This window comes from Helianthus annuus, chromosome 10 (assembly GCF_002127325.2).
Source record: "Helianthus annuus cultivar XRQ/B chromosome 10, HanXRQr2.0-SUNRISE, whole genome shotgun sequence".
Lineage (NCBI taxonomy): Eukaryota > Viridiplantae > Streptophyta > Magnoliopsida > Asterales > Asteraceae > Helianthus > Helianthus annuus.
This window is the reverse complement of record NC_035442.2, coordinates 180,573,776-180,599,930: the sequence shown is the minus strand read 5'-3', so window position 1 is coordinate 180,599,930 and position 26,155 is coordinate 180,573,776. Positions and strand designations below refer to the sequence as shown.

General features: G+C 35.6%; 3 protein-coding genes across 3 annotated transcripts; all 3 read left to right on the top strand.

The window, feature by feature from the left end:
- The first annotated feature begins 1,974 nt into the window (after nt 1-1,974).
- LOC110886981 (telomere repeat-binding factor 4) lies at nt 1,975-5,322 on the top strand. The gene is made up of 6 exons (XM_022134871.2): nt 1,975-2,241; nt 3,591-3,808; nt 3,936-4,020; nt 4,137-4,220; nt 4,440-4,716; nt 5,100-5,322. The coding sequence occupies exons 1-6, from the start codon at nt 2,092-2,094 to the stop codon at nt 5,129-5,131; spliced, it is 846 nt and encodes a 281-aa protein (XP_021990563.1). The 5' UTR covers nt 1,975-2,091; the 3' UTR covers nt 5,132-5,322.
- A 1,392-nt stretch (nt 5,323-6,714) lies between these two features.
- On the top strand, nt 6,715-20,770 carry LOC110883614 (eukaryotic initiation factor 4A-15). Its single transcript, XM_035978443.1, has 19 exons — nt 6,715-6,897; nt 9,398-9,706; nt 9,796-9,827; nt 10,058-10,156; nt 13,612-13,688; nt 13,765-13,810; nt 13,890-13,950; nt 14,031-14,084; nt 14,182-14,262; nt 15,126-15,165; nt 15,256-15,368; nt 15,476-15,586; nt 15,678-15,794; nt 16,092-16,164; nt 18,400-18,456; nt 19,007-19,076; nt 19,221-19,327; nt 19,407-19,837; nt 19,908-20,770. Exons 2-19 carry the CDS (start codon nt 9,503-9,505, stop codon nt 20,541-20,543), a joined length of 2,409 nt encoding a protein of 802 aa, XP_035834336.1. The 5' UTR covers nt 6,715-6,897; nt 9,398-9,502; the 3' UTR covers nt 20,544-20,770.
- Nucleotides 20,771-21,857: 1,087 nt separating this feature from the next.
- Nucleotides 21,858-24,327, top strand: LOC110886980 (eukaryotic initiation factor 4A-8). The gene is made up of 4 exons (XM_022134870.2): nt 21,858-21,931; nt 22,010-22,116; nt 22,416-22,846; nt 23,569-24,327. The coding sequence occupies exons 1-4, from the start codon at nt 21,864-21,866 to the stop codon at nt 24,202-24,204; spliced, it is 1,242 nt and encodes a 413-aa protein (XP_021990562.1). The 5' UTR covers nt 21,858-21,863; the 3' UTR covers nt 24,205-24,327.
- The last annotated feature ends 1,828 nt before the right edge of the window (nt 24,328-26,155 follow it).

The window sequence follows — 26,155 nt, the reverse complement described above, 5'->3', positions numbered from 1 at the left end:
CCTAACATCGCTGAATCCTCTGATAAGGGGAAAACATTGAGCAGGGGGGTCTTGTTGCTGAGAAGATAATTACTTCAACCCCCACAGTAGAGAAAGAGGGTCCGATTCTTAAGAGTGTTGAGAGAGAAGCTCTTAAGACTGAAGAAGAATTTGAAGAAGTATCCTATAATTCCGTCCCGGAAACAAGCATCGGGCACTTGTCGCGTAACTGTTAAGGTGGTGGTGGTGAGCATCAGCATGAAGCGTTTGTGGATGATGGCAGGGCGGAGTAGTATTACGGACAATATAATCCCCTCGAGGATAATTTGCCCCGCCGGCCTCGTTGGAACTTGACCCAAGGGACTCGTTTTGATAAGGTCGAAACCTGTCACACCTTTGACTCCACAGCCCCCCGGTGGAACACATTTTTTACAGAGATAGTGTCTGTGCCTCGATCTATACAACAATTACATTACCATGGTTTTTAACTTCTTTTCCTCAAGAATGGAGATTGTGCGTGAGTGGCAAGTACTAAGGGCTGATTGGGTTGAATTTGCGAAGGATAAACGGATTTACCAAGAAACTTTAGACAAACAGGCCCAAGAGAACTCGTCTTTGCGTTGGAAACTTGTTGACGCCAACAAAAAGGTTTGCCAAAGCCCATGCTTATACAACCAAGAAGCAGTAGGAGTATATTGTCGTCTAAAATCGTGGTGATAGTTGGTTTAAAATAATGTAGAAAAGTGTAAATATTGTTTAACTAAGCAAAAGTTGAGTAAAATTAAGGGGATGATTCTGTAAGTATTGTTAAAAAGACAAGTTTTTTCTAAAGTGAAGACTCAGAATGATCTTCGTAAATAAAGAGTAAATTGCCATTTTGGTCCTTGAGGTTTTGTCACTTTTGCCACTTTAGTTCAAAACTCAAACCTTTTGAATCTGGATCCCTGTGGTTTTAGTTTTATTGCCATTTTGGTCCAAAAGTAAAATCAGGTCATATTTGTCTAATAAAATTCTGGTATTTTGTCATTCTTCTCAGGAGCAAAATGGTCATTATAATACCTAGAACTTGCACTATATCAACAACAACAAATCCAGTGCACACAAATCAATTACAAAAACAACTCCAGTAAACAACAAGTGTTAACACACGAACCGGTCCTTCCGGCAATTATCTGCTCCATGAGACGGAGAATCAGGTCATATTTGTCTAATAAAATTCTAGTATTTTGTCATTTTTCTCAGGAGCAAAATGGTCATTATAATACCTAGAACTTGCACTATATCAACAACAACAAATCCAGTGCACACAAATCAATTACAAAAACAACTCCAGTAAACAACAAGTGTTAACACACGAACCGGTCCTTCCGGCAATTATCTGCTCCATGAGACGGAGAATCAATAAAACCGATGAGACTGAGAGATAGTAGTTGAGCCTAACTGTAATCTCCATTCTGGATAGCGATATCTGCCCCGAATAGAAGAGATTGAAGCCTCTTAAGGTTCGCATCCAGCTGTTTTCTCCAGCAAATAGACGATTCCGACGATGATGATGATGAACAGTTTTGTTCTCACAGCGGCGGGCCGGTGTTAGCCTTGCACACCCACCATCTATGGCGACGACGATGAGAAGAAGGAGGAGGCGGGGCGGTGTTTGGCGGCTGGATCGACGTAGGAGGGTGTTTGGGGAAGATGATAAGTCTGTACTTTTATGTGGTCAAAGGGATTATTTAATTATAATGAGGAAAAAGACAAAATAACTTGATTTTATTAGACAAATATGGTCTGATTTATTTTTTTGACCAAAATGACAATAAAACTGAAACCACAGGGACCCAGATTCAGAAGATTTGAGTTTTAGATTAAAGTGATAAAAATAACCAAACTTTAGGTACCAAAATAGTAGTTTACTCGTAAATAAAACATTAGGATTTAAATTGTACTTTACTTAAACTTGATAAGGAAGAAAAAAAAAAGGAAAACTGAAAAATTGACCGGGTAAATATCGGTTTTGCCCTTAATGGAAAAGTTCTCTCCTGCGAGGTTCTCTGATAAACATCATCTCTAATTAGGGTTTAAAAGCGCGAAAAATAATTCGAGCGGCGACCGGCGATGGGGAATCCAAAGCAGAAGTGGACGGCGGAGGAGGAAGAAGCTCTACGCGCCGGCGTCGCCAAACATGGCACCGGTAAATGGAAGAACATCCAAAGGGATCCGGAGTTCAATCCCTTCCTCTATTCTCGCTCCAACATCGATCTCAAGGTTCTCTCTATATATGTATTTATCTCTGATTTAATTTCTATAGATTATATGTGGATGATTTATTCATGTCGCATTATACGATAAACATGGTGTTAGACGTGCTAATTATGAGTTTCGAAATTTACATAAGTTTTGGGATAAGTATATGAATTACGTGTTAAACTTGTAACAAAAAGACTACTTACATTGCGGATTTAGGATAGAAGTTGTTTGATCTATGGAACTGAAACATTCTACGTGCCATTAGGTTTTAGACTTACTGTTTGTGAATCCTGATGTCAGATGCATTTTGGACTTTGATATTGAACATTCATTTATAAAATTTTGAGGAGACTTTGTTCTTTTAATTAGGGCTGCAATTCGTTTGTTAAGAAATATATGTGTTCACAAACTGTTCATGAACACTTACTCAACAAGAAATATGTGTTCACAAACTGTTCATGAATACTTACCAAACAAGAAATATATGTGTTCACAAACTGTTCGTGAGCACAAACTCATGTTCATGAACACAAATGGAAACAAACGAACACAAACAAGCGTTAATGAACATAATATATGATACAATGACACTTATTAAATATTTTATTTGTCGGAATTTTGAAGCATTTAAATAAAAGAGTAAATTGCAAAAATCGTCCCTGAGGTTTGGGCATGTTTGTCAGTTTCATCCAAAACAATTTTTTTGCACCATATTGTCTTTCACTTTTAAGATTTTTTGCCATTTTCATCCAAATGTCTAATTTAGGTTATTTTTTCTGTCATATATTTGGATGAAAATGGCAAAAAATCACAAACCTTAAGGACGATTTTAGCAAAAAAGTTAGACGTTTGGGATGAAAATGGCAAAAAATTCTAAAAGTGAATGGCAATATGGTACAAAAAAGTTGTTTTGGATGAAACTGGCAAACATAACCAAACCTCAGGGACAATTTTGGCAATTTACTCTAAATAAAAACTAAAATCACTACTGCACTATCGAACTCAAACGAACATGTTACCAAACGTTCATGAACATAAATGAACGAACACGGACTCTGTTCATGTTTGTTCATTTAACTAAGCGAACGGAATTTCTTGTTCGTGTTCGTTTGTTTAATAAACAAACGAACTTCCCGCCGAACGTTGGGTTTGTTTGCAGCCCTACTTTTAGTAGTTATATGTTGGTGTTAATCTTGAATCATTATTCATTGCTACCACCACACTGAAGTTTTTTGGGGCCATTATTTGTATTTTTAATCTAGGTCATAGGTTTTCGCTGAAAACATTGATGTCCACGTTTCAATACGCCATCACAACTTAACTTTGCCATATGACTATTCGTATAAACTGCTGTTATCTCTTTCTAGGATAAATGGCGGAATATGAGTGTGAGTGCAAACGGCCAAGGTCCAAGGGAAAAATCAAGAACACCGAAACCGAAAAGTAACACAGATTCTCCTGCTACTCCATCACCTATGTCACAGGCTCCTGGCCCCTCAGCTCTGGCTGTAGTTGATCCAGTATCTACAGATGTGCATATGGATGATGCTTCCAAATGCTTACTAGATGGCAAGACCGCTTCAAGGTATTTACATGCTTTCTGCTGCTTTCCAATCCTACATTGCATTTACATTTGCATTATAATTATCTGATTGTAATCCGTGTGTTTCAAATATTTGGAAGGTATTTAACTTTTTTGTTTCGTTATTCAGCTATGATGCTATGATATATGAAGCACTGTCAACCTTAAGGGATCCAAATGGATCTGATATCAGTGCTATGGTTAGCTTCATTGAGGTACGTAATCACTAATCTGTCCAAAATATGATTTTTTGAACATTATGCTGATACATGATGTTATTAATGGCTAAGAATATTTGTAACCGGTTGTATTTCTGAATTGTGATATGTAGAAAAGACATGAAGTGCACCCAAATTTTAGGAGACAGTTAAGTGCAAGGTTAAGAAGGCTTGTTTCTCAAGAGAAGCTTGAAAAGGTGAATTTGTCTTATGTTCGTGTCAAACTTTATAAAAGTGTTTCATTTTTTTAATTGGGATTGGGGATAAGTTTTATTGTTCGACATGAAAGTGGATTTTTTTAGTTCTTAAATATGAATTGTATGTAAGTGGTGTTTTTGATCCATCTTGCCAAAGTATTTGATATAGTATTTGTTAAAATTAGTTTTTGACAAGGAACAGTTTATGCGAGTGATTAGGTCCAGAACGGCTACCGACTTCGAAGGGAGGTAGTGAATGGAACCAAGGGCCCGATTCCAAAGCCCAAAGAGATTCGACCCAGACTATCTGGTCCAATCAACAGTCATCTTGGTGAAACGTTAGAAGAAGCAGCTGTTGCTGCCGCGTATAAAGTTGCTGAAGCAGAAAATAAGTCGTTTGTGGCAGCAGAAGCTGTGAAAGAAGCCGAACGGGTCTCCAAAATGGCTGAAGAAGCCGAAGCCTTCTTACAGTTGGCCAAAGAGATTTATGAAAAATGTAATATTCCACATTCTCTGTCCTTAAAATGCTCTGATCTGACAAAACCCAAGACCAAATCGGAACCAGCGTTTTCATTTGGCTTGGTTTGAGTGTGGTTATCGGGTTTCGTGTCGATAAACGATTCTCAATTCAGTTTTTGGTTCAGGATTTTTTTTTTTTTTTTTTAAAAAAGGGTCATTGACCATTGACCAGTATTTTGAAAAGCAAACTTGAAACAACATTATTTTCATCTTTTAAACTAAAAAATATCCTAAATTTGTTTGTTTACAATCTGGTATGTTCAAATCGGTTTATATTGGTCTGGTTTACAGTTACTTGTTAGTTTTCTTGTCTTTGTCTTGATGAACGCCTCTAAGTCTCTAACATACTATTTCTGGCAGGTTCTCGTGGTGAAGTGGTGATGGTGGCATAGCACAGTGAAGTATTATTATGTGATTAAAAACTTTGGTGAAGGCGTTTTTGTGTCGTTAGTTAGCTTGTTACATATTATGAAGGTGGTAGTTTTATATTAAGTCTAAGTTTGCTCTCTTGCTGCTAAAACTTTAAAACACCTTCCGTACAAATAGTGAATGTGAATGTCTTTGTAGTTATTGTTTTCGGGTTTAACTTATTGAGGTTTTAACAAAAACCCACAAAAAATCTACAAAGACGTATCAAGAGTGGCAATTTGTGACATGGCCTGAGAATCGATTATATTTTGGGTTGACCTACTTGTAAGAAACGTTGACCAAAGCTAGCCAATACCGTAAACATCACAATTGTAACAATAATAAAACTAGGTACCCTAAGATAATATGATATAATCACAAATCGAATGTAAACAATTAACTATTTCAGGCTAAACATTCTCGGCCAAAACAAGGTGATCTAGAGTTGTTACACGTTAAATGCTATAATATAATTATTAAAGTTAAAAAATAGTTTAATTGTTAGAGCATCTACAATGTGGATGGTTTGGAGAAGTCTGGATGAACATTGTGGGTGGAGTTTGTAACCAAGATTTGTCGTCGTAGAAAAGGTTACAATTTTCAGAGGAAAGTTTTAAAATATAATGTGACGCTAAGATAGAGGTTTGGGTAGTATTACATTGTGGATACTTTGCTCTTATGTCGTTTTAGTGTGCACAACTTAATAAAAGATTAGTATTCTAGTGGTATAATGTTTCCCTCTACAAAAATAGTGTAACTATAAGATTAAACGGGGTATTTAGATATAAAAATTATTGTCAGATAACAACAATAACAATGGAGTGCTGAAGCACCAAAAACTTTTGTGCAACACAGCCACGACCGCCGATCAAGGGTGTTTCATTTTGGCGTGTGTTCCTAATCACCTTAAAGTTGGTTATTTGGAATACACGTGATATTTTTTATTAGCAGCATAATATGTGAAAAGGGTCTAATTAGTAAGGGCCTAGCAAAAGTTTTCTCCATTGTGTGTACCATGGGTTCTTGAAAGCTCCTAACTGATGAGGGAAGTACAAATGCAAAGGCATCATAACAATAAAGTGCTGAAGATCAATTTGATTTGAACATTTCTATTCAAAATTAGGGCCGGCCCAATGGGCTTCCGACCCTAGGCACAGGTCTAGGCCACCCAATTTGAAAGGCCTTGTTGTGGGTTTTTCCTATACTAGGCCCATTTTGAGTTTTAATTTTTAAAGCAAACAGCCCAAACATGAAAGCCCGTCCAAACTATCCAAACACAAAAGGCAAGGCGTAAACACACGCGCAGATGATGAATTGAAGAACGGAAAGGTCGCGGCTGCAGAATCCGAACAGATCTTCGATTTCAAACAAACCAAACCAAACCGCGGCTGCAGATGATGTCCAGATGAAATTGAAGAACAAAGGTCGGTAACGGCTCTTTTTGCTTTTTTACATCTATATCTTCTTCAGTTCTTCCATTTGATTACAAACACTTCTTCGATTTCAAACAAACCAAACCGTGTGATTACTGATTAAATCAGACGTTGTTCGAAAATATATGTTCTTCAGTGAATCAGTTCTTCGATTACGAAAATATATGTTGTTCGATTAAATCATCAGTTCTTTGATAATCGATTCAGTGAATCAGTTCTTCGAAGTTCGATTCAGTTCTTCGATTTGTGGCAGTGGCAGGCGTTGATTAATTTGTGGTAGACGTTGATTGATTCGGGAATTAGGGCTTATTCAGCAGGTTAGATATCTGATATCCTCATTCTTCTTTCATAAGTTACTATTTTTCTGAATCAAGTTGTTGTATAGGGAATTAATGCTTATTACTGGTCTTGTTATTTAGACACTAGGCTTGGTTGTTTGTATATTTTTAATTTGTTGTTTAGGGTTAATTGAAAGAGATTTTTTAGAAGAACTTGATTACGATTCTTTCATTAAACAATTTACCTTGGTTAAAGCTAGAAAATTCAATTTTATTTAAACGTATACTTAATTTATACAAAACATACAACTTTCAACCAATTTTTTTTAACTTCGCCAACTATAAACTTTTTAGTTTATAATTGCCGGTCCCAAGCCCGGGTAAAGGATGAGAGTTTTGTTACTAAATATGTTGAAAGGGTAATTTTGCAAAAAAAAGCCTCCACTTCAAAGTTCGCTTAGGGTCTCCAAAAACCTAGGAACGGCCCTGAAAATCAAAATCTAAATAGTCTGCTAAATACATATAAATAAAAAAAACTGAGGATAACATAATGATATTTAAAAAAAAAAAAAAACCGGCTGGGTCGTATTTCTATCGGCTCTAACGCTGTATGATTTAGAGGTGGCAAGATGGACATGTTGAGCGGGTTGGATATTGGATCAAACCGCATTCAGGTTGAAAGCCTGACACAAGACGCGTGTGGGCAAAAAACTAGTTGATATCGTCTTGGATGATATGTTTTACAAGTATAATAACAAACAATTTGGGACCATACTTCAGAAAACGTTATATATTAAGAAGTAGGATTAGGAAGCCACAAGACACATAGCTGAATACATCGAAGTCTTAAAATCCTTTCAACTCCGTCGATTGTAATTCTACTTCTTGTCAAGTATAAGTACAAAACATTTGAAATATGTTATAACTTATAAGTTTTACCAACAACCCAATCAAACAGTCGAGAGCAGGATCATCGAATCACTTCAGCTTTGCAGCCTATAAATTGTTCCAAAAATATGTAGTTAGTTACTTATTATAATCATATCATTGATTTTACAAAATAAAAGATCAAATACCAACTACCTATGCATACCTCTTTCAAGCCTTCATCATTAGCTTTAACACGACGCATCCGACGCAAAGCAGCTTCAATAGACTCTCCGGCAACTTTTTCAACTAGGCGACGATCTTCGCCCAATAGTAGCACAATATCAAGTAGGTGGATTCCAATACCTGGGTACCTTTTTCTTACTTTTGACAAAAAAAAAATACACATATAATTAGTAATATCAGATTGCTTTCCAAGAATATGAAACTCAAGCTTAAGCAAGATCTTAATTAGTTTCGTAACTCAAAACAATAGAGTGTTACCTTCGTCAATGTCATAATAAGCACCTGGACATAGTGGTGGTAAATCCACATCTTCCCCTACAGCTTTGGTACCTAATAATCATAATCGTAAGAGTTGTCGCATTTTACAAAATAAACAAACCATCAAATGACCAAAACAGTTCAAATATCTTTATAGAAGTATTATGTTTTTTACAACCAAACGAGTGGTTACTAGATGCAACGGTAGTTTTTATACCTATGTACGTATTAATTAACAAACTTTATTTCTATCTGTATAGATAGAGAGGCGGGCTTCAATAAGACTCTAAACTCAAAACCAAACCACATGCAAACAATCCAAATGAAGATACAGCATTAGAAATCTATTGGTAACAAAAAAAAAAAAGTTGTGGCTAAGTAACTGACACATTATATTCCATTAGGTAATTAACTATACTTGAGTACGTATGTCATATTTGATCTCACAACTAATGCTAATGACCTAGCGCTTTAGTGATATGATGTTTGTCATTGGGATTGAATTCAGGCAACGACAAAGTTAAACGGTATTTAGAAGTAAATGGTGTTGCAAAAATGACGTAGGTTTAAATTCAGGTAACGATAAAATTAAACGGTATTTAGAAGTAAAAAATTGTTAGTTAAAAGAAAAACCTTAATGGAAGATTTAGTAATTTTATTTACTATGATAACATTAAAGAGCATTCACAATAATATTTTTTGGGTATTACTTTTACTCATTTTTCCATATTATCCATTTTTACTTATTGTGGACCTAGTTTTTGTGCCTATATGTTTTTCTTATAAAAACACTAAAAACAACCAAATTGTGGGCCACCTTGTCCTTTTAGGTATATATAACATAGATAGAGATGGATTTTTTTTAAAGATGGTTATGATGTGCTAATGTTTTTGGGTATAAGACCATGTGTAATGATAATGTTTCAATTTTGGGCGTTTTGCGTCATCTGACAGCCCAGTTAGCAAAGGGTCATTATGGGACGTTTTTCATATATGGGTGTAGTAGTATAATGCCCATCAATGATTACCAAATTATTATCTTTTAAAAAAGTAAAACAAAAAATAATACTTAGAAGCTTCTGATTGGTCAAACAATACTTGGAAGCTTCTGATTGGTCAAACAATAATGGAGTGTTTTTAAAGTATGAGTATTTTTGTGATGTGCTAGGTGTCTAGCAGCACATTTTTAGGCTGTGGATGGTCTAATAGTGCAGTGTTGGAAGCAGCTAAAAAACCTTTGGTGCAACACCACCACCAGCAGTGATCAATAAAAATGGCGGTGGTAGAGGGTGGAGACTGCAGGCAGTGGGATGAAGACGCCTACAGAGACAGCATCTTAGCAGACAGGGAATCCACATCCCTCACCATCTTCCGTACCGTCTTCTCCCCCTCTCCTACTAACCCTAATTTCATCGTGGCTGCCTCTAGCGATGGTTCCATCGCAACCTACTCCTTGTCCTCTCTAATCTCCTCCCTCGTATGTCACAACATACTTTTCTTTCTCTCTCTCTCTCTCTCAATATTTGTGTATCTATATGTTAAGAGTGTTTTTATTTGGTTTTGCAGTCACCAGGTTTTGGGAATTCTAGGGCTCAAAAGTAAGTTATTTTTAATTCTTCTTTTATGAATTGGAAGTAGTGGTTAGACAAACAAAGCCTTTTTTTTAAGATCTGAAAATGCATTTAGGTGGAACTGATTAAATGTGATTATTATTGTATATTACAACCTCATACTGCAGAAGCACACCCAAACCAAACACTATTTTCTTTATGATTCATTACACATAATAATCGCCCCTTAACAGTGTGCTTATTGTGGCTTTCTTTAGTTTATTTGTAGCTGAACCACATTGTTTACTTCATGGGCATGATGGGCCTGCTTATGATGTCAAGTTCTATGGTGATGCTGAAGATTCCTTGTTGTTGAGGTAAGCTTGCTAACGTATAGATAATTTTATTTTTGTTTGTTTAGACATGTGTAGTTTTCAAAATACTCTCTCCGTTCAACAATCAAGTGTGATTTGTTAGAAAAATCATATTTATTTTACTTTGAAAACAATACATACCATAGTTGTCAAAGGCGCGAAGCGCACTCTAGGCGCATAGGCACCGATTAGGGCCTAGGCGATAGGCGCAAAAAAAGCGTGGGCCCGAGAAAAAAAAAGCGCACTTAAATATAAAAATGAAAGTTCATTAAGGGAATAAAGTACTCAAAACGAAAACCATAACATTAATACTAGCACTTCAAAATTCTGAGATAACAAAACACGTAAAACAGAAATGTTCAAACTCTTAAAACAAAAAGTTACTTGAAATCCAAAAGATCTTCATCAATCATCAAAAGTATCATCTTCATCAATCATCAAAACCATCAGATGTGTCATCAACTTCAATTACATACGGTTCAGCTTCCTCCACTTGGTCTTCTTCACTATCTTCATCAATTAAAGTACGCTTTGAAGATGCTGGTTTTGAAGATGAAGGCTGCGAAGATCTTGTTCGCCTAACCTCTCCAGCACCACTTGCCTCTGCTACAACATTCCAAGTCAGGTTTCCATCATCATCAAAAACCCGTTCGTCAGCCATCTGCCCGGTTAACCATTCATTACTATCATCAATTTCTTCCAAGGATATCGGATCATAGGCTGCATTCGAATCACGTCGATTCTTAAGCATGTTGTTGTACTTAACATACACAAGATCATGCAGTTTTTTGTGTTCTAGCCGATTCCTTTTCTTTGAATGAATCTGATAAGAATGAAAAATATTAGATGATAACACTGAAACTTCGTAAATATATTTTAAAGGTTTGATCTTTTACATGCTCAAAGGTGCTCCAGTTCCGTTCACAGCCGGATGCACTACATGTTAGGCTGAGCACCCTGATAGCTAACTGCTGCAAATTGGGGGTTCCTTTGCCATACAATTTCCACCACTCAGCTGTAACATATAATGAAATTCATTACGTATATTATATTTTAAATTCCTGGTTAATCCACTGAATCAATTCAGCCATGATCAAATCTTGCTTGGCCTTCTCAGGGACAAGTCTGTTAATGCAATCGTGCAGTCCAACTGTTACTTCCTTGTCACTCTCAATCGTCTCATTGTAGCAATAAAACTCCGGGTTCAAGTAGTAACCCGCTGCGTGTAAGGGATGGTGAAGTGTACAGTTCCACCTTTTGTCAATTATCTCGGATACAAGAATGTATTCATTGCTATCTTTGCCCAAAGCTGCTGCAATTGCAAGTTTGGCCCTTTCCATGGCTTCATACACATATCCCATCGCGGGTTTCTTCTCATTGTCCACAAGCCGAAGCACTTTCACAAGAGGACCCATGATTTTGAGAGTTAAAAGGACATTGTTCCAGAATGTTGGAGTAAAAACTATGTCATTAGCTCTTTGTCCTTTTCGTTCATTAGCCCATTTTCCGCTGGTCCATTGTTCACTTGCGAACATGTTTCTCAACGCCGGTTTTTGCTTTTGCAAGCTTTGTAAGGTGAGAAACGTTGTTGCAAACCTAGTTACTCCACATCTTGCTAACTCAGCGTTTTTTGTATGTTCTCTCATCATGTTTAGAACAATACTATGGTTATATATATAACCAACCAGAAAAATACCCTTTTCAATTGTTTTTTTTATCTTCTCAATCTTACCAATATCTTCAAGCATTAAATCCAGACAGTGGGCAGAACAAGGTGTCCAAAAAAGATTTTTCCTCTTCGCCATTAACATTTTGCCTAAGGAATGTGATGAAAAATAAATTATGATTATACTATGCTAAAAATTATAGAAAACATGAACATTTAAACTAACCTGCTGACTTGAAGTTACTTCCATTGTCTGTTATAATCTGAACCACATTCTTTTCACCAATTCTTTCCACAAATTTATCTAAAAGCTCGAACACTTTTTCGCCCGTCTTCATATAGGAAGAAGCATCAACCGACTCCATAAAGACTGTTCCCTTAGCACCATTCACCAGAAAATTAATCAATGTTCTTTGTTTTCTATCCGTCCATCCATCCGACATGATAGAACAGCCAAACTTGGACCACTCAGATTGATGTCCTTCAACCCACTCTTCCACCTTCTGTACCTCATTCATTAGGAGAGGAACACGTAGTTCATGGTAACTAGGAGGCTTTAGATGCGGCCCGTAGTTTCCAACAGCAGCGATCATGTCCTTGAAGCTGTCCATTTTAGCAACATTGAAAGCTATTCCTGCCTGGTAGAAAAATGCAGCAATGGTTTGTATGGTTCTGCCTCTAATCTCTTTATCAAATGCATCTTTTATGTTTTTTTGAACAGTTTTGCCTTTACCTATAAGCAATAACAGTAAATTACAATCATACAAACACCTCACAACAAAACAGAAAAAAAAGAGATAAACATCAGAAATTCATTACCTTGTGTGGTATACATATCCAATGGCCCCTTTACATTAGTCTTCATCCTCTTGTTTTGGAGGTTAGGCATCTCCATTACCCCATCATCTTCTGGCTCGTCTTCCATGTCACGCAAGCCCTCATTGGTTTTCTTTGCTTTTTGGCTTATAATATAAGCCTTTAACTCCTCTTTAACTTCCTGAGGGCACTTAGAACAATCTTTCACGTTTCTATTACCTCCGATTTGATGAAGTTTGTCACTTTTTGGCAGAATTTACATGTGATGGCATTCTTGTCGTTGGAATTTACCACAAAATTATACTTCCAACCAGGGTCAGTCTTCCTGTATTCTGAGGGTCCAGCATCAGCCATTTTCTATATTTTGTTACAACAATATTCATATATCTTGTTAGTAAGAAACACATAATCGTAAGACAAGAAACTGAGATAAACTGGAATATTACAAACCTGAATATTGATAACAAGAACTGAACAGTCCTGATATTAAGGGCTGAATAATCTTGGTGATAATGTGATATACGAAGTTAAACTTGCAACCCTATAAATACTGCTGAAATAGTGGAAATTACCAATTAAAAAAAATAAAAAGCAGGAAATAATAAATACGCATGGGATGAAGCTGTCTGCGCTATAATTACCTAGGAACCAGAAGCGCATTTAATGCGAATCGCCCAGAAAAAACGCCTAGGCGCCAAAAGCGCTCGCTTTTGACAACTCTGATACATACTATATACAGCAGTAACATTGCAGATTTAGTAAAGGGGACCATAGTTGCAGATTGATTTACGTTCCCTTGTTTGGAGAAGATAAAAACGATGAATGCTGTATAATTTCTTTGAATTAGTTTTGCATTCATGTTCTTTATGTAACGATTTATGTTGGAGGATCAACGCTATAACTCTGTCTTCAAGTGTTAGTTTTAAACTTTTAATGAAAGATGTTAAATATTGTGAACTTGTGTTTTTTTGTTTAGTTGTGGTGATGACGGTCGGATTCGAGGATGGAAGTGGATGGATATTTTGGAAGAAAAGCAGGATAGTTTATCGCATGGTAATTTATTCTTTGTGAATGTATGAGATATTAAGTTACAAATATCTACTATATGAACCACATGTTATTTTTGCAGGTGATCTTTTGAAGCCGCAACTTGACTTAGCAAATCCTCAACATAAGCTAGTCACATAAACTTAAAACTATGATAATTTACTTATGTATTCGTTCTAACTTATGTTTTTTTCTTCTTCTCCGCAGAGGTCCTTGGGGTGCTCTTTCTCCTATCCCTGAAACTAATGCTATTGCTGTTGATACTCAGGTTTCTTAAAAACATTTATCAGTATTTCGAACTACATAAACTTGTATGTAAGATATGAGTTCAGTTTTCATGTACCATAGGGAGGTTCCATATATGCAGCTGCTGGTGATTCTTGTGCCTATTGTTGGGATGTGGTATGTATTTTCTGAAGGTGATTAAATCTTCAAGTACATAGAATTTTTTTCTTCTTTTCTCTGTCAAGTTAAATGGAGTTCTATATTGCGTTTTCAGGAGAAATCTAAAATCAAAATGACTTTTAAAGGGCATGCTGGTTATCTACATTCTGTTGTTGCTCGGAATTCTTGTAATCAGGTATTATGCTAATCCTTTCTTTTTTTCTATTCTACTTAACTAGCTTACAACCCCGTGTATTACACGGGTTGAATGACAAAAAATGTAAATTATAAATTTGTATATAATCCTTATTAATGAAATGACTTATTTAGATAAACTAGTAAAACAAAAGAACAGTTAAATTTCCGTTACTTGTACATGTGATTTGATACTTTATTAGTAATTATTGTTTATATCCAAATAATATATTTTATCTTAACAAATATATATGGTCAGGGTAAAATGAAAACTTCTACGAGTTGTGAGAACTTAGAGAACTCAACCTTACAAAAGGTTTTTTTGAATTTTTTACAGAGGGTGTAAATGAGCGGTTAGGGACTCAAGGTGTTAAACCTGTTGATTTTGGATTGAAGTGGTTAAAACCACTAAAACATAGGGTCTCAAAAAGTAATTTACTATTAATTAAATTTGAAATTATACGTTTGATCTCTAACTATATTAAATAATATTATACTTATTATATTATTTGATACATTTATATTTGTTATAGACAATTATTAATGAAATTTGAATTTAGACGTTTATCTCTAACTATATTAAATAATATTATACTTATTATATTATTTGATACATTTATATTTGTTATAGATAATTGTTAATTAAATTTGAATGTAGACGTTTATCTCTAACTATATTAATTAATATTATATTATATTTTTTGTGTATACAATTAATATGTAATACTATTATTAAAAGGGAGGAGGCACCAGAGAGTGACACGTGTCCAAAAAAGATTTTTGTTTATTAGTATAGGAAGATTATGTTTTCATTTAATGTATTCTGTTAGTTGTTAATCTTGTTTTGCACTGCTCTGTTTGTAGATTATAACTGGCTCAGAGGATGGAACAGCCAGAATTTGGGGTAAGTACTTCTTCTTATCTCTATATGGGTCAAACAAGTTAATTTAAAAATAAAGTTGAAAAGGAAACGAGTCAAATGGGTTTATTGCAGATTGCAGAAGTGGAAAGTGTACTAATGTAATTGAGCCAGGAAAAGATAAGAAATCGAAAGAGTTCTTTTCATACGTCAGTTGCATTGCTCTTGATGCTAATGAAAAGTGGTTGGTAAGGAAATAAACTTTTTTATGTATACTAAATTGATGTGAAAGCATACCTTCACATGTGTTTCAATTTTTGTTTTTTAAGTAACATTGAACATATATTTATTATAGGCTTGCGGCTCTGGGCGAAATTTATCTGTGTGGAATCTTTCTGCTTCTGAAAGAATTTCAGGGATCACGACACGTGCTTGTATCCAAGATATATGCTTTGATGATAATCAAGTTAGTGATTTAATTTATTTTAATTTGTGGGTTATGTGAAGGTTGTTTTTTTTTTTTTTTTTTCTAATTGAAGTTTGTCAATTATTTCCAGATATTAGCTGTGGGAGCAGAACCAGTTCTGAGTAGATATGACGTAAATGGTGTTGTGCTGTCCCAGATACAATGTGTACCTCAGTCAACATTTTCTGTTTCCTTACATTCATCGGGTGTACGTTCCTCATTTCTAAATCTTCTTGTTAGTTTGGACAATGTCGATTTCTGCTACTTTGCCAATTTCACAATAAATTTTTAATGAATTTTAAAATCTCAATTAGTTTTAAAACTTTCATATTTTGACGAAAGCAGTCATTAAAGCTTAAAATGGGAGAATTAGTTGTAACCGTCAATTCTTGGAGGACGGAAAGGGGGGGGGGGTTATAAATACCAGAAATGTCAACTTCAAAATAGAAAGTCATGGGTTTGGCCTCAAAAGTCAAAATTTTCACCTTTTTGTCTGTTTTTGCAGGTTATCTGTGTTGCTGGTTATGGTGGTGTAGTAGATGTTATCTCTCAATTTGGAAGCCATTTATGTTCATTCCGTTATAAATGAAGTTTTTTTTTTTCGAATGCAAGTTTCAAAGCAGTCAGTAAACGAGTATTGCATCATCTGCAACAAGAAGCTAAAACTGTTGGTAGATTTTGATCTACCAGTGTATTTGGTTTTTAGGATTCAGGTATCTGACTTTACTCGACATTGAGTAGTTGACCATCAAGCCTGGCTTCTTGTTATGAACAATTACGTAGTGAACCGATAATAGTATTGTGCACCATTGTACATTTACGAGTTAACCATCAATGTGGTTTTTATGTTATGTTTGTGTTTTGTGACTATGTATGCGATAGAAATATGGTTATTGTACATGCGTGATTATACTTGGTATATACAGCTCAAAGCATGTGCAATACTGTGAGCAAACATTTGAGTGTATATCTCTATCATCTGGTACTCCAGTAGAACATTTTACAAACTAGATGTACACCTTTTGAAGATACGGTTTTCCCAAATGTAAACAATCAGTAATCAGAGGCCAGAGTGATGGGACTGGCGCTCAGGGGACTATGTAATCAAGGTTGGCTTGAGTGGAGTTTCGAGTTTTGCCGACGGTGGTGGGTTGGTGGTGAAGAGATGAACCTGTTAAGCCCAAATTGTAACTTGAGGCTCGAGTGAACGATGGTGGTGGGTTGGAGAAGTTTGGTTTGTAAATTGTTAGGGTCACAATGCATACGCTATTGGGCCCTCAACATATTATTACGTGTCAACCTGTTTATGACACGAGTCGCTTTATGTCGTTTTAACATGTTTTTGTCAAAACTACCATCCCTATGAGAAGCATTAATAGATCAATTTGTAACGGATGATGTTTATTTTGTCAACATGTTGAAGAACATTACCAATCTTTTTTGAAGGATGAGGCTTACTTTTTTAGAAATGCTAGCTTTTTTTGTTTTTTGATATAGAACTTTTGCAAAATCTTAGCGTCTAGAGATTGATTTTGTATTGTGTGCCTTATGCAATTGACTAAAATGCCCTTTCGTGTCTTTATGAGCCTATTTATTGTTTACGCTATTCACAAAATTGTCCCTACGTATTTTTAATTATTTCTTAATCTCTAATTGAATATGATATTTATTGACATTTTATTAGTCTTATTCTCTTTATTTAATACAAAAATTATTATTATTAGGGTAAATTACATTTTTCATTTTTCGTCCTTTATGTTTGTATCAGATTGCCATTTAACTTCAATAATTGTAGGGCACATGCAATATTTAACTTAAAATCTTAGGGGCTGTTTGGTAGCCTCTGAATGCCATTAAGAGGCTACCTCTTAATGGAACTATTAAGAATTTTACCAATGAGAATGTAGAAGAATGTGACATGTAATGATTTACCATTCAGAGGTTACTTCTTAACCATTCAGACTTGAGGTTACCTCTTATTCATTTAGAGGTTTTAAACCATTAAGAGGTAGCATCTGAATGATCATTAAGAGGCTACCAAACAGCCCCTTAGTCTGGTTAGTGCTAAAGGACGTAGGGTGTAACGAGTTTTAAAAAAAGGACTGTAACTGTAATTATTATCTATTGCAATATAATACAAACATAAAGGACGAAAAGTGTAATTTACCCTTGTTATTAACATGGATTTTCGAAAGCACATTCAAGAAGAAAAGAAGCAATAGGGTAGGATGACGGTGACATAACCGACCCAAACAAAATCAACGGGTGTCTTTTCCTTACCAAAAAAGAATAATACCCATAAAAAAACAAACAATTAGTGCCCTCTGCGTAGCATCCACGTCTACGCACACAATAATTTTCTAAACGAAACCTAATAAAGCAAGTGGCAAAATCGTCAACAAAAAACACACGAGGGGCAAAAGTATCAACTAAAAGGAAAAAGAGGGGGAAAAGAGTAAAAATAAAAGAGCAAAAGTAGGGTAAGATTTGTCTTTCAATACACATCTCAAACATCTTTCACTCTCTCAACAACTCCACGGCCACTCCGAGGAGTTTTGAGAAAACCCTAAAAAGCCTCCACTAAAATCTCTTCGCTTTCTCTTCTAAATCTTTTCATCAATCTTCGAATCAGGTGATTCAGATCCCTAATTTCTCTCTGTTTACTTTCAGTTAATCTGATTTTGTGTTTATTTGTTTGTTCATATACATATGTTTTCCGATCTGAGTTTTCTGTATATGTAGATCGTTGTTCATCATGTATTATATAGCTTTGTTTCTTTATGTTCTGCTGTAATCTTACTTTATGTTGACAGTTAAATCGTTGATTGATGTAGTAGATCAGTTAAGATATATTAACTCTAAAGTTTCTGGTTTATAATCTGAAGATTAGATGTTTTATAGTTGATGAATTAACTTGTTGAGTTAAGGTGGTTAAGAGAGTTTTAGTTTTGATTTATCTGTTAGGACTGGTGGACGTCCTGATCATTAAAAACGCATGTAAACTTAAGGAATGTGCAAATCTTGTTAAAAATATTCTGATATATGTTTAGTTTATTTGTAATAATTTTAAAAGATATTCATGCTTTAGTCTTGACGGCCTGAGGATTACGGTTTTGGTTCGAAAAAGTTTTTATTAGATGGAAATCAGTGTATGCAATCGTATGCGTCCATTCAATGTTTTCGTTTTGTAATTTAAAAAGTTGTAGTAATGGTGTGTGCTGTGTTCGAAAAATTCGTACTAGCTGTTGCTATGAAAGCTTCTAAAGTTTGTGGAAGGATAAACTGGATATAGACGAGTGTATTTTTATGCATACATATGCTTTTATATGTGTGTTTAGTTCTATTTTTTTTAAAGTTTGTTACACTTTTATGAAAAAGTGTTGTTATTAATTGTTGGTTTTGCACTTTTGCTATTTGCAGTCATGGCAGGCGCAGCACCAGAAGGTTCTCAGTTTGACACTCGTCACTTTGATTCAAAAATGAACGAGTTGTAAGTTTGTCACAATGTGTGTGTTTGTGTGTGTACATATTAGCTACCTCAGATGTTGACAGTTCTATTTATCAAAAAGCAATGAAAAAGTGGTTTAAAACATGTCTTCCACATGCTGATGGCATACCTTTGTTGGTGCTACAGGCTTTCTACTGATGGACAGGACTTTTTTACATCATATGACGAGGTTTATGATAGCTTTGATGCTATGGGTTTGCAAGAAAACTTATTAAGAGGCATCTATGCATACGGTCAGTACACATTTTTTGCATTTATTCTATGAGTCGGTTTTAAAACTAGTTGTTCAGTTGTTGAAATTTGTTTTTGTAGGTTTTGAAAAGCCATCAGCAATTCAACAAAGGGGAATTGTCCCATTCACCAAGGGTCTTGACGTAATTCAACAAGCTCAATCAGGAACCGGAAAGACAGCAACCTTTTGCTCCGGTATTCTTCAGCAACTTGACTACAATGTAGTGGAGTGTCAGGCTTTGGTTCTGGCTCCAACCCGTGAGCTTGCACAGCAAATTGAGAAAGTTATGCGGGCCCTTGGTGACTACCTTGGTGTGAAGGTTCATGCTTGTGTGGGTGGAACCAGTGTTCGTGAGGACCAGCGCATCCTCTCAGCTGGGGTCCATGTTGTTGTTGGTACACCTGGACGTGTTTTCGACATGCTTAGGAGGCAGTCACTACGTGCTGATTACATCAAGATGTTTGTGTTGGATGAAGCTGATGAAATGCTTTCAAGAGGATTCAAGGATCAGGTCTTGTTTTCGTATCTTATTTTGTTATTAAATTGTCCCGCATTATGATTTTGACATGATTTTTTTTCAGATCTATGATATCTTTCAGCTGTTGCCATCAAAGGTTCAGGTTGGAGTGTTCTCTGCAACCATGCCACCTGAAGCCCTCGAAATCACAAGAAAGTTTATGAACAAACCCGTAAGAATCCTTGTGAAACGTGATGAACTCACCCTAGAAGGTATCAAACAGTTTTACGTCAATGTCGAAAAGGAAGAATGGAAACTTGAAACCCTATGTGATCTTTACGAAACCTTAGCAATCACACAAAGTGTCATTTTCGTCAACACCCGACGAAAAGTTGACTGGTTGACCGACAAGATGCGTAGCCGAGACCACACAGTCTCCGCCACACACGGTGACATGGACCAAAACACCCGTGACATCATCATGCGTGAGTTCCGATCTGGTTCATCACGTGTGTTGATCACCACTGATCTTTTGGCGCGTGGTATTGATGTCCAACAAGTGTCACTTGTGATCAATTATGATCTTCCTACACAACCGGAAAATTATCTTCACCGTATCGGACGAAGTGGGCGATTTGGGAGAAAGGGTGTTGCGATTAATTTTGTGACGTTGGATGATGAACGGATGCTTGCTGATATTCAGAAGTTTTATAATGTGGTGGTTGAGGAGTTGCCGTCCAATGTTGCTGATCTGATTTAGAAAATGATCTTGGGATGTTGGGCTGGCTTGTTTAAGTAAGAAAGGTCAAAGGTTAGAACCTGTTTTTTGAAATCTATCGGTTTTGGTTGTTTTAAGTTTAATGTATGACATGGTGTTCTAAGATATTTGGAACTTATTATATTTGTGTACCCCGGATGCGGATTTGTTTATTATTTCATCTTTTGGTATAATTATTATAATGTATTTGTGGTTAGTTTTTTGGTCTACTTTTTCATGTGTGTTTGAAAATAGTTTGTATTTTGTTGTGCCCAAACAAGTTTCCAAACGAAGCTCGTTTAAACGACAGACTTGAACGGATTTAACTTGTGTTGTACCCGTTTGTTGGGACAGGTTCTTGAAATTTACCAACATTCAAACTATGTGTGCATTCATTTACGTGAAATTTACTACATTTAAACTATTAAAACTATTATTTACGTGAAATTTACAACATCCAACTATGTGTACATTGAAAATTACTATTTCAGTGAACGGCAGCTCCTCAAACAATATCGAAATAGCTTTATAACATATAATGGAATGTTTGAATTACAAATATATGAAACAAAAACTACAAAAAACAGTGAATATGGTTAGCATTGGATTACTCAAAATCATGGAAAAATAATTTTAAAAAAATGATTTTACTTAGGGAATTAGAATAAAATTATCTACGGATTGACGGTTTTTTTTTTTTTTTTTTTGATGCTTGTTTTTTTAATAGTGAAAAACTGGAATGTAATATAGAAAATAAGGGTAAAAAAGTAACTTCTTCTCCTCCATGGGAAGTGAAGTCCCTTGAATCAATCAAACAGTATAAAACCTCCATTTCTAGTTTGTTTTTCTCAACTCCACGGTGTAGTAGATCCGAGGAGTTTGGAAGAAAAAAAAAACCACTCTCTCTTCATCATCATATCTCCAGGTTTTTTCATGTCTTTATGATTATATTTCGTTTTCGATTTCGATCTACATTCATGAATGATATTCAATCTATGTGACTGTTGATTTTCGGCTGATCGATTTTGTGGAAATATGATTATTATGTTCATGCTCAACCCTGGGAGTATTTTATGTTATTGATCATCTAAATGTTGCATTTCAGATATCTTTTATGAATTAAAAAATTAATAAAATTTACATGATCGATCGATGGATCTCACTTATGATCTATGAAAATTGTAACAATCTTTTTGTGGATCTAATTAAGCTGTTATATACGCTAAAATAATAGTAATAATAATAATCAGCAGATCAAAATCGTAATTACATATAACTCTAAACATGGAAAACTGATATATATTATTTGGTGTTACAGTAGTCATGGCTGGTGTGTTATCAGATGTTTCTCAGTTTGACGCCCGTCACTATGATTCAAAAATGAATGATTTGTAAGTTGTTACATACAATATTTGCAAATGGAAACTGTACAAGTGAAAGTGATCTAATAATATATTTTTATTATACAGACTTTCAGCAGATGGCCAAGATTTTTTTACTTCATATGATGAGGTTTATGATAGTTTTGATGCCATGGATTTGCAAGAAAACCTCTTGAGGGGTATTTATGCATACGGTATACCAACCCATTTTCCTTCCTTGCTAAATCCATATATATTGTATAAAAAAACTTTATATATAGGGCCTATACGTAGTGTATACAAAGGGTAAAAATGACCATTTTACCCCTGGTTTGGGCTGCGTATAGGACCATGATACGACACAATCAGAGATTATCTTGGAAAATGAAAAAGGTTATATGCCATGTACAAACCTGTACGTGACGTATATAAGGGGGTCCCACTTGGTGTGTGAATATGCACACCCTTATTTTAATCAGCTGATCGATGGTATTTAATCATTGAAATGTTGTAGGATTTGAGAAACCATCAGCAATTCAGCAAAGGGGAATTGTTCCCTTCACCAAGGGTCTTGATGTGATCCAACAAGCTCAATCAGGCACAGGAAAGACTGCAACATTTTGCTCTGGTATCCTTCAACAACTCGATTATAACATAATCGAATGCCAGGCTTTGGTTTTAGCACCGACTCGTGAACTTGCACAACAAATCGAGAAAGTCATGCGGGCCCTTGGTGACTACCTCGGAGTCAAGGTTCATGCTTGTGTTGGTGGGACCAGTGTTCGCGAGGACCAAAGGATCCTTTCTGCTGGAGTTCATGTCGTTGTTGGCACGCCTGGCCGTGTTTTTGATATGCTAAGGAGGCAATCACTTCGACCAGACTACATTAATATGTTTGTGCTCGATGAGGCTGATGAAATGCTGTCACGCGGTTTCAAAGACCAGGTACGTTCATATTTCATCATTTTTTTTCGTGTCGTTGCTTATACTTAGATCTATGCTGCAAATGGGCTGATCTAGCGAGCTGGGAAATGGGCCAGGTCACATGAATTTTATACGGGTTGGGTTGACTCGGATCACTTTTTTCTAATCGTTATGCTTTTTGCTTTACTTAATTAGCTAGTGTTCTAATACAACTACAGCCATTTACACTTCCAGCCCATTAGACAAGTTTGTTTTTGTTTTGTTTTTTTTTTTTTTTTTAGATTTTTTTATTTTTGTTTTGAGTTTATTTTTTTTTGTTTAGAGTAAATTACGTTTTTAGCCCCTTTGGTTATATCGCTTTTACTATATTAGCCCAAAATAAGAATTTTTAACATATCTGCCCCCATGGTCTCTATAACTAACCATTTTGGCCCCTAAGTCTAACCATTTTAGCCCCCATGGTCTCATTAACTAACCATTTTGGCCCCATGATCTCTAGACTTAGGGGCCAAAATGGTTAGTTATAGAGACCATGGGGGCAAATATGTTAAAAATTCTTATTTTGGGCTAATATAGTAAAAGTGATATAACCACAGGGGCCAAAAATGTAATTTACTTTTTTGTTTATCGGATGAACCAACCCGTTAGAGATAAAACATAGCCCGAATCATCTTTATACACTTTTGGTCATGCAAATCTTTGTATGGGCCCACTTATATTATTATATATTTGTTTGCATTCAGATCTATGACATATTCCAGCTCCTCCCCACAAAGGTTCAAGTGGGAGTGTTCTCAGCAACCATGCCTCCAGAGGCCCTGGAAATAACAAGAAAATTCATGAACAAACCAGTCCGAATCCTCGTTAAACGCGACGAACTCACTTTAGAAGGCATCAAACAATTCTACGTCAACGTCGAAAAAGAAGAATGGAAACTCGAAACATTGTGTGACCTCTACGAAACCTTAGCAATCACTCAAAGCGTCATATTCGTCAACACACGCAGAAAAGTTGACTGGTTGACCGACAAAATGCGCAGCCGTGACCACACTGTCTCCGCCACCCATGGAGACATGGACCAGAACACGCGTGACATCATCATGCGAGAGTTTCGCTCTGGGTCATCACGTGTTTTGATCACTACTGATCTTTTGGCACGTGGGATCGATGTGCAGCAAGTTTCTCTAGTGATTAATTACGATCTTCCGACGCAGCCGGAGAATTATCTCCACCGGATTGGACGTAGTGGCCGGTTTGGAAGAAAAGGTGTTGCTATTAATTTTGTGACCGGTGATGATCAGAGAATGCTTTATGATATACAGAAGTTTTATAATGTTGCTGTTGAAGAGCTGCCATCAAATGTTGCTGATTTGCTTTAAGGTTAAGGTTAAGGTTTGTTGTTTGGTTGTTTTATGTTTTTGTGACAAGATCAATTGAGTGAGGTATTGTTTTGTTTTTGTTTTTGAGGAGAATCCAATTTTGAGATATTAACATAAGTCTAATAGCTGAGTCTTTATGTTGCAATTTTTAGCTACTTGATAATGCAATATTTACATTATAAAACGCAGAGGCGTCCCTGGTTCGAAGACGTGTGTATCCTGATGTTAGGAATTTCGCCAATAACCCATTTGAAAGATTCTTCGGCGTTCAGAAAAAAACATCTCTAACAGTTGCATACTTTAAGAAAACATATCTTAAATCACAATAAAAGGAAAATGTTTAACAAATGCTACACCTACACACATTCGTTGAATTTATCCGTAACCGACACGGTTTTGGACACTCGTGGTATTAAACGTCATTATATTTCTATATCCCACACCACACCCCCGGAATGGAACTTTTTTTTTTTTTTTTATAATTGATGAATTTCATTTCACATGAAAAAGGCAATTACAAAACAATGACAGGTAGTCGGGCAACAAGTTGCGCCGCCACCCCCTTTTGAATGGAACCAAAATTCAACTTCATTAGTTTTTATTTGAACGGCAGCAAAAATTCAACTTCATTATGCTTCTAGCTTTTGTTCCTTATTTTAATTTAATAATGTAAGTGATATAAATAAACTATAATATTATATTACATAACATGTTTATAAAATACCGGTTGCAGCTTTTAGTGAAGTAATGAACACTAAATACACTTTCAAGTTACTCTACTTTTCATTCAATTCAACATTTTGACTATAGTCATTAATTATTTTAGTAATGACTAATAACATAATTCAAGTACTTTCTATCATTTTTATACATGAAAGTTCTTTAAATTATTTAAGATCCATGTGAAATTTGTTGGAGTTTTTAATATTATCCACTATTTTAGTACAATAGAATTTACAAATTAAAGATTTGGAATTTGAACTAACTTACATTACAAGTTAAGCGACGTGGAGTAATCATTTGAAATACACTAAAGCTATTAAATTTTACTTGTCAACAGAATATTTATATGTTACCATAACATTCATAAAGTTTATATTAAAGATAGCGTCACTTCTACGTTTCCGTTTGTGATTCGACATATACCTTCTTTAACGACATATACCTTCTTTAACGAGAGTCTGGATAAGGGAAATAAAGGTTGGTCTTGCCCACCGGTATTTAGCTTAGGAATCACCCTTTCCGATAAACTCTTGCGTTCTTGTCTAAAACTAGGGCAACTTAAGTATCTCAGGCACTTCGGTGTTGTTCCGTCCAGTAAGGAACCACCCGATCTGGATAAATTCCTTAAAATAAGACATAACTTCATAAAAACCTCTAGCCACGGGGCCGTGTCCAGGTCAGCACGCCCCCGTGTCTGCCTGAATATTCCTGTCTGACTTTAGGTCAGAATACGGACAAAAAGTGTCAGAATAACACAGGACCGTGACCAGCCGACACGGGGCCGTGTCCAGCGTGCTGTCATTTTCTATAAATGCAGCAAGATTCCTGCACTCTTGGACCCATTCCAAAGACAAAGATCTGGTGGGATCTTCACATATACCCTATAAGGTATATTCTAAAGAAGATTTTCAACAACCATCTTCTCTCGGCTGCTATACTCAATCAAAATAGAAATTAATCGAAACCTCGGGTAAACTTCCTGTTTATGAAATTCTCAATTCAAGGTATTAACCTACATAATATGCTTGTAATGATACTAGTTTAAAAAAAAAGTCAAACATGTTTAAGATAACCACAAATAAAATCAAAGTGCCGTCTTCTCTAATCCGTAGTTGAGAAGTATATTCGGTAGTCGGTACAAAACCAATCATTATTTTTTATCAGTTAATAATAATAATCTTCAAAAAGAAAATTATTTATAAAAACGCGCACTCCGGATACCTCACCG

Coding starts and splice junctions, on each gene's coding strand:
- LOC110883614 (XM_035978443.1), top strand. CDS start 9,503: ATGGCGGTGGTAGAGGGTGGAGACTGCAGGCAGTGGGATGAAGACGCC. Junction 19,328..19,406: donor AAGAGGCATCTATGCATACG/GTCAGTACACAT, acceptor TTGTTTTTGTAG/GTTTTGAAAAGCCATCAGCA. Junction 19,838..19,907: donor CAAGAGGATTCAAGGATCAG/GTCTTGTTTTCG, acceptor ATTTTTTTTCAG/ATCTATGATATCTTTCAGCT.
- LOC110886981 (XM_022134871.2), top strand. CDS start 2,092: ATGGGGAATCCAAAGCAGAAGTGGACGGCGGAGGAGGAAGAAGCTCTA. Junction 3,809..3,935: donor GATGGCAAGACCGCTTCAAG/GTATTTACATGC, acceptor TTCGTTATTCAG/CTATGATGCTATGATATATG. Junction 4,717..5,099: donor CAAAGAGATTTATGAAAAAT/GTAATATTCCAC, acceptor TATTTCTGGCAG/GTTCTCGTGGTGAAGTGGTG.
- LOC110886980 (XM_022134870.2), top strand. CDS start 21,864: ATGGCTGGTGTGTTATCAGATGTTTCTCAGTTTGACGCCCGTCACTAT. Junction 21,932..22,009: donor GATTCAAAAATGAATGATTT/GTAAGTTGTTAC, acceptor TTTATTATACAG/ACTTTCAGCAGATGGCCAAG. Junction 22,117..22,415: donor GAGGGGTATTTATGCATACG/GTATACCAACCC, acceptor GAAATGTTGTAG/GATTTGAGAAACCATCAGCA.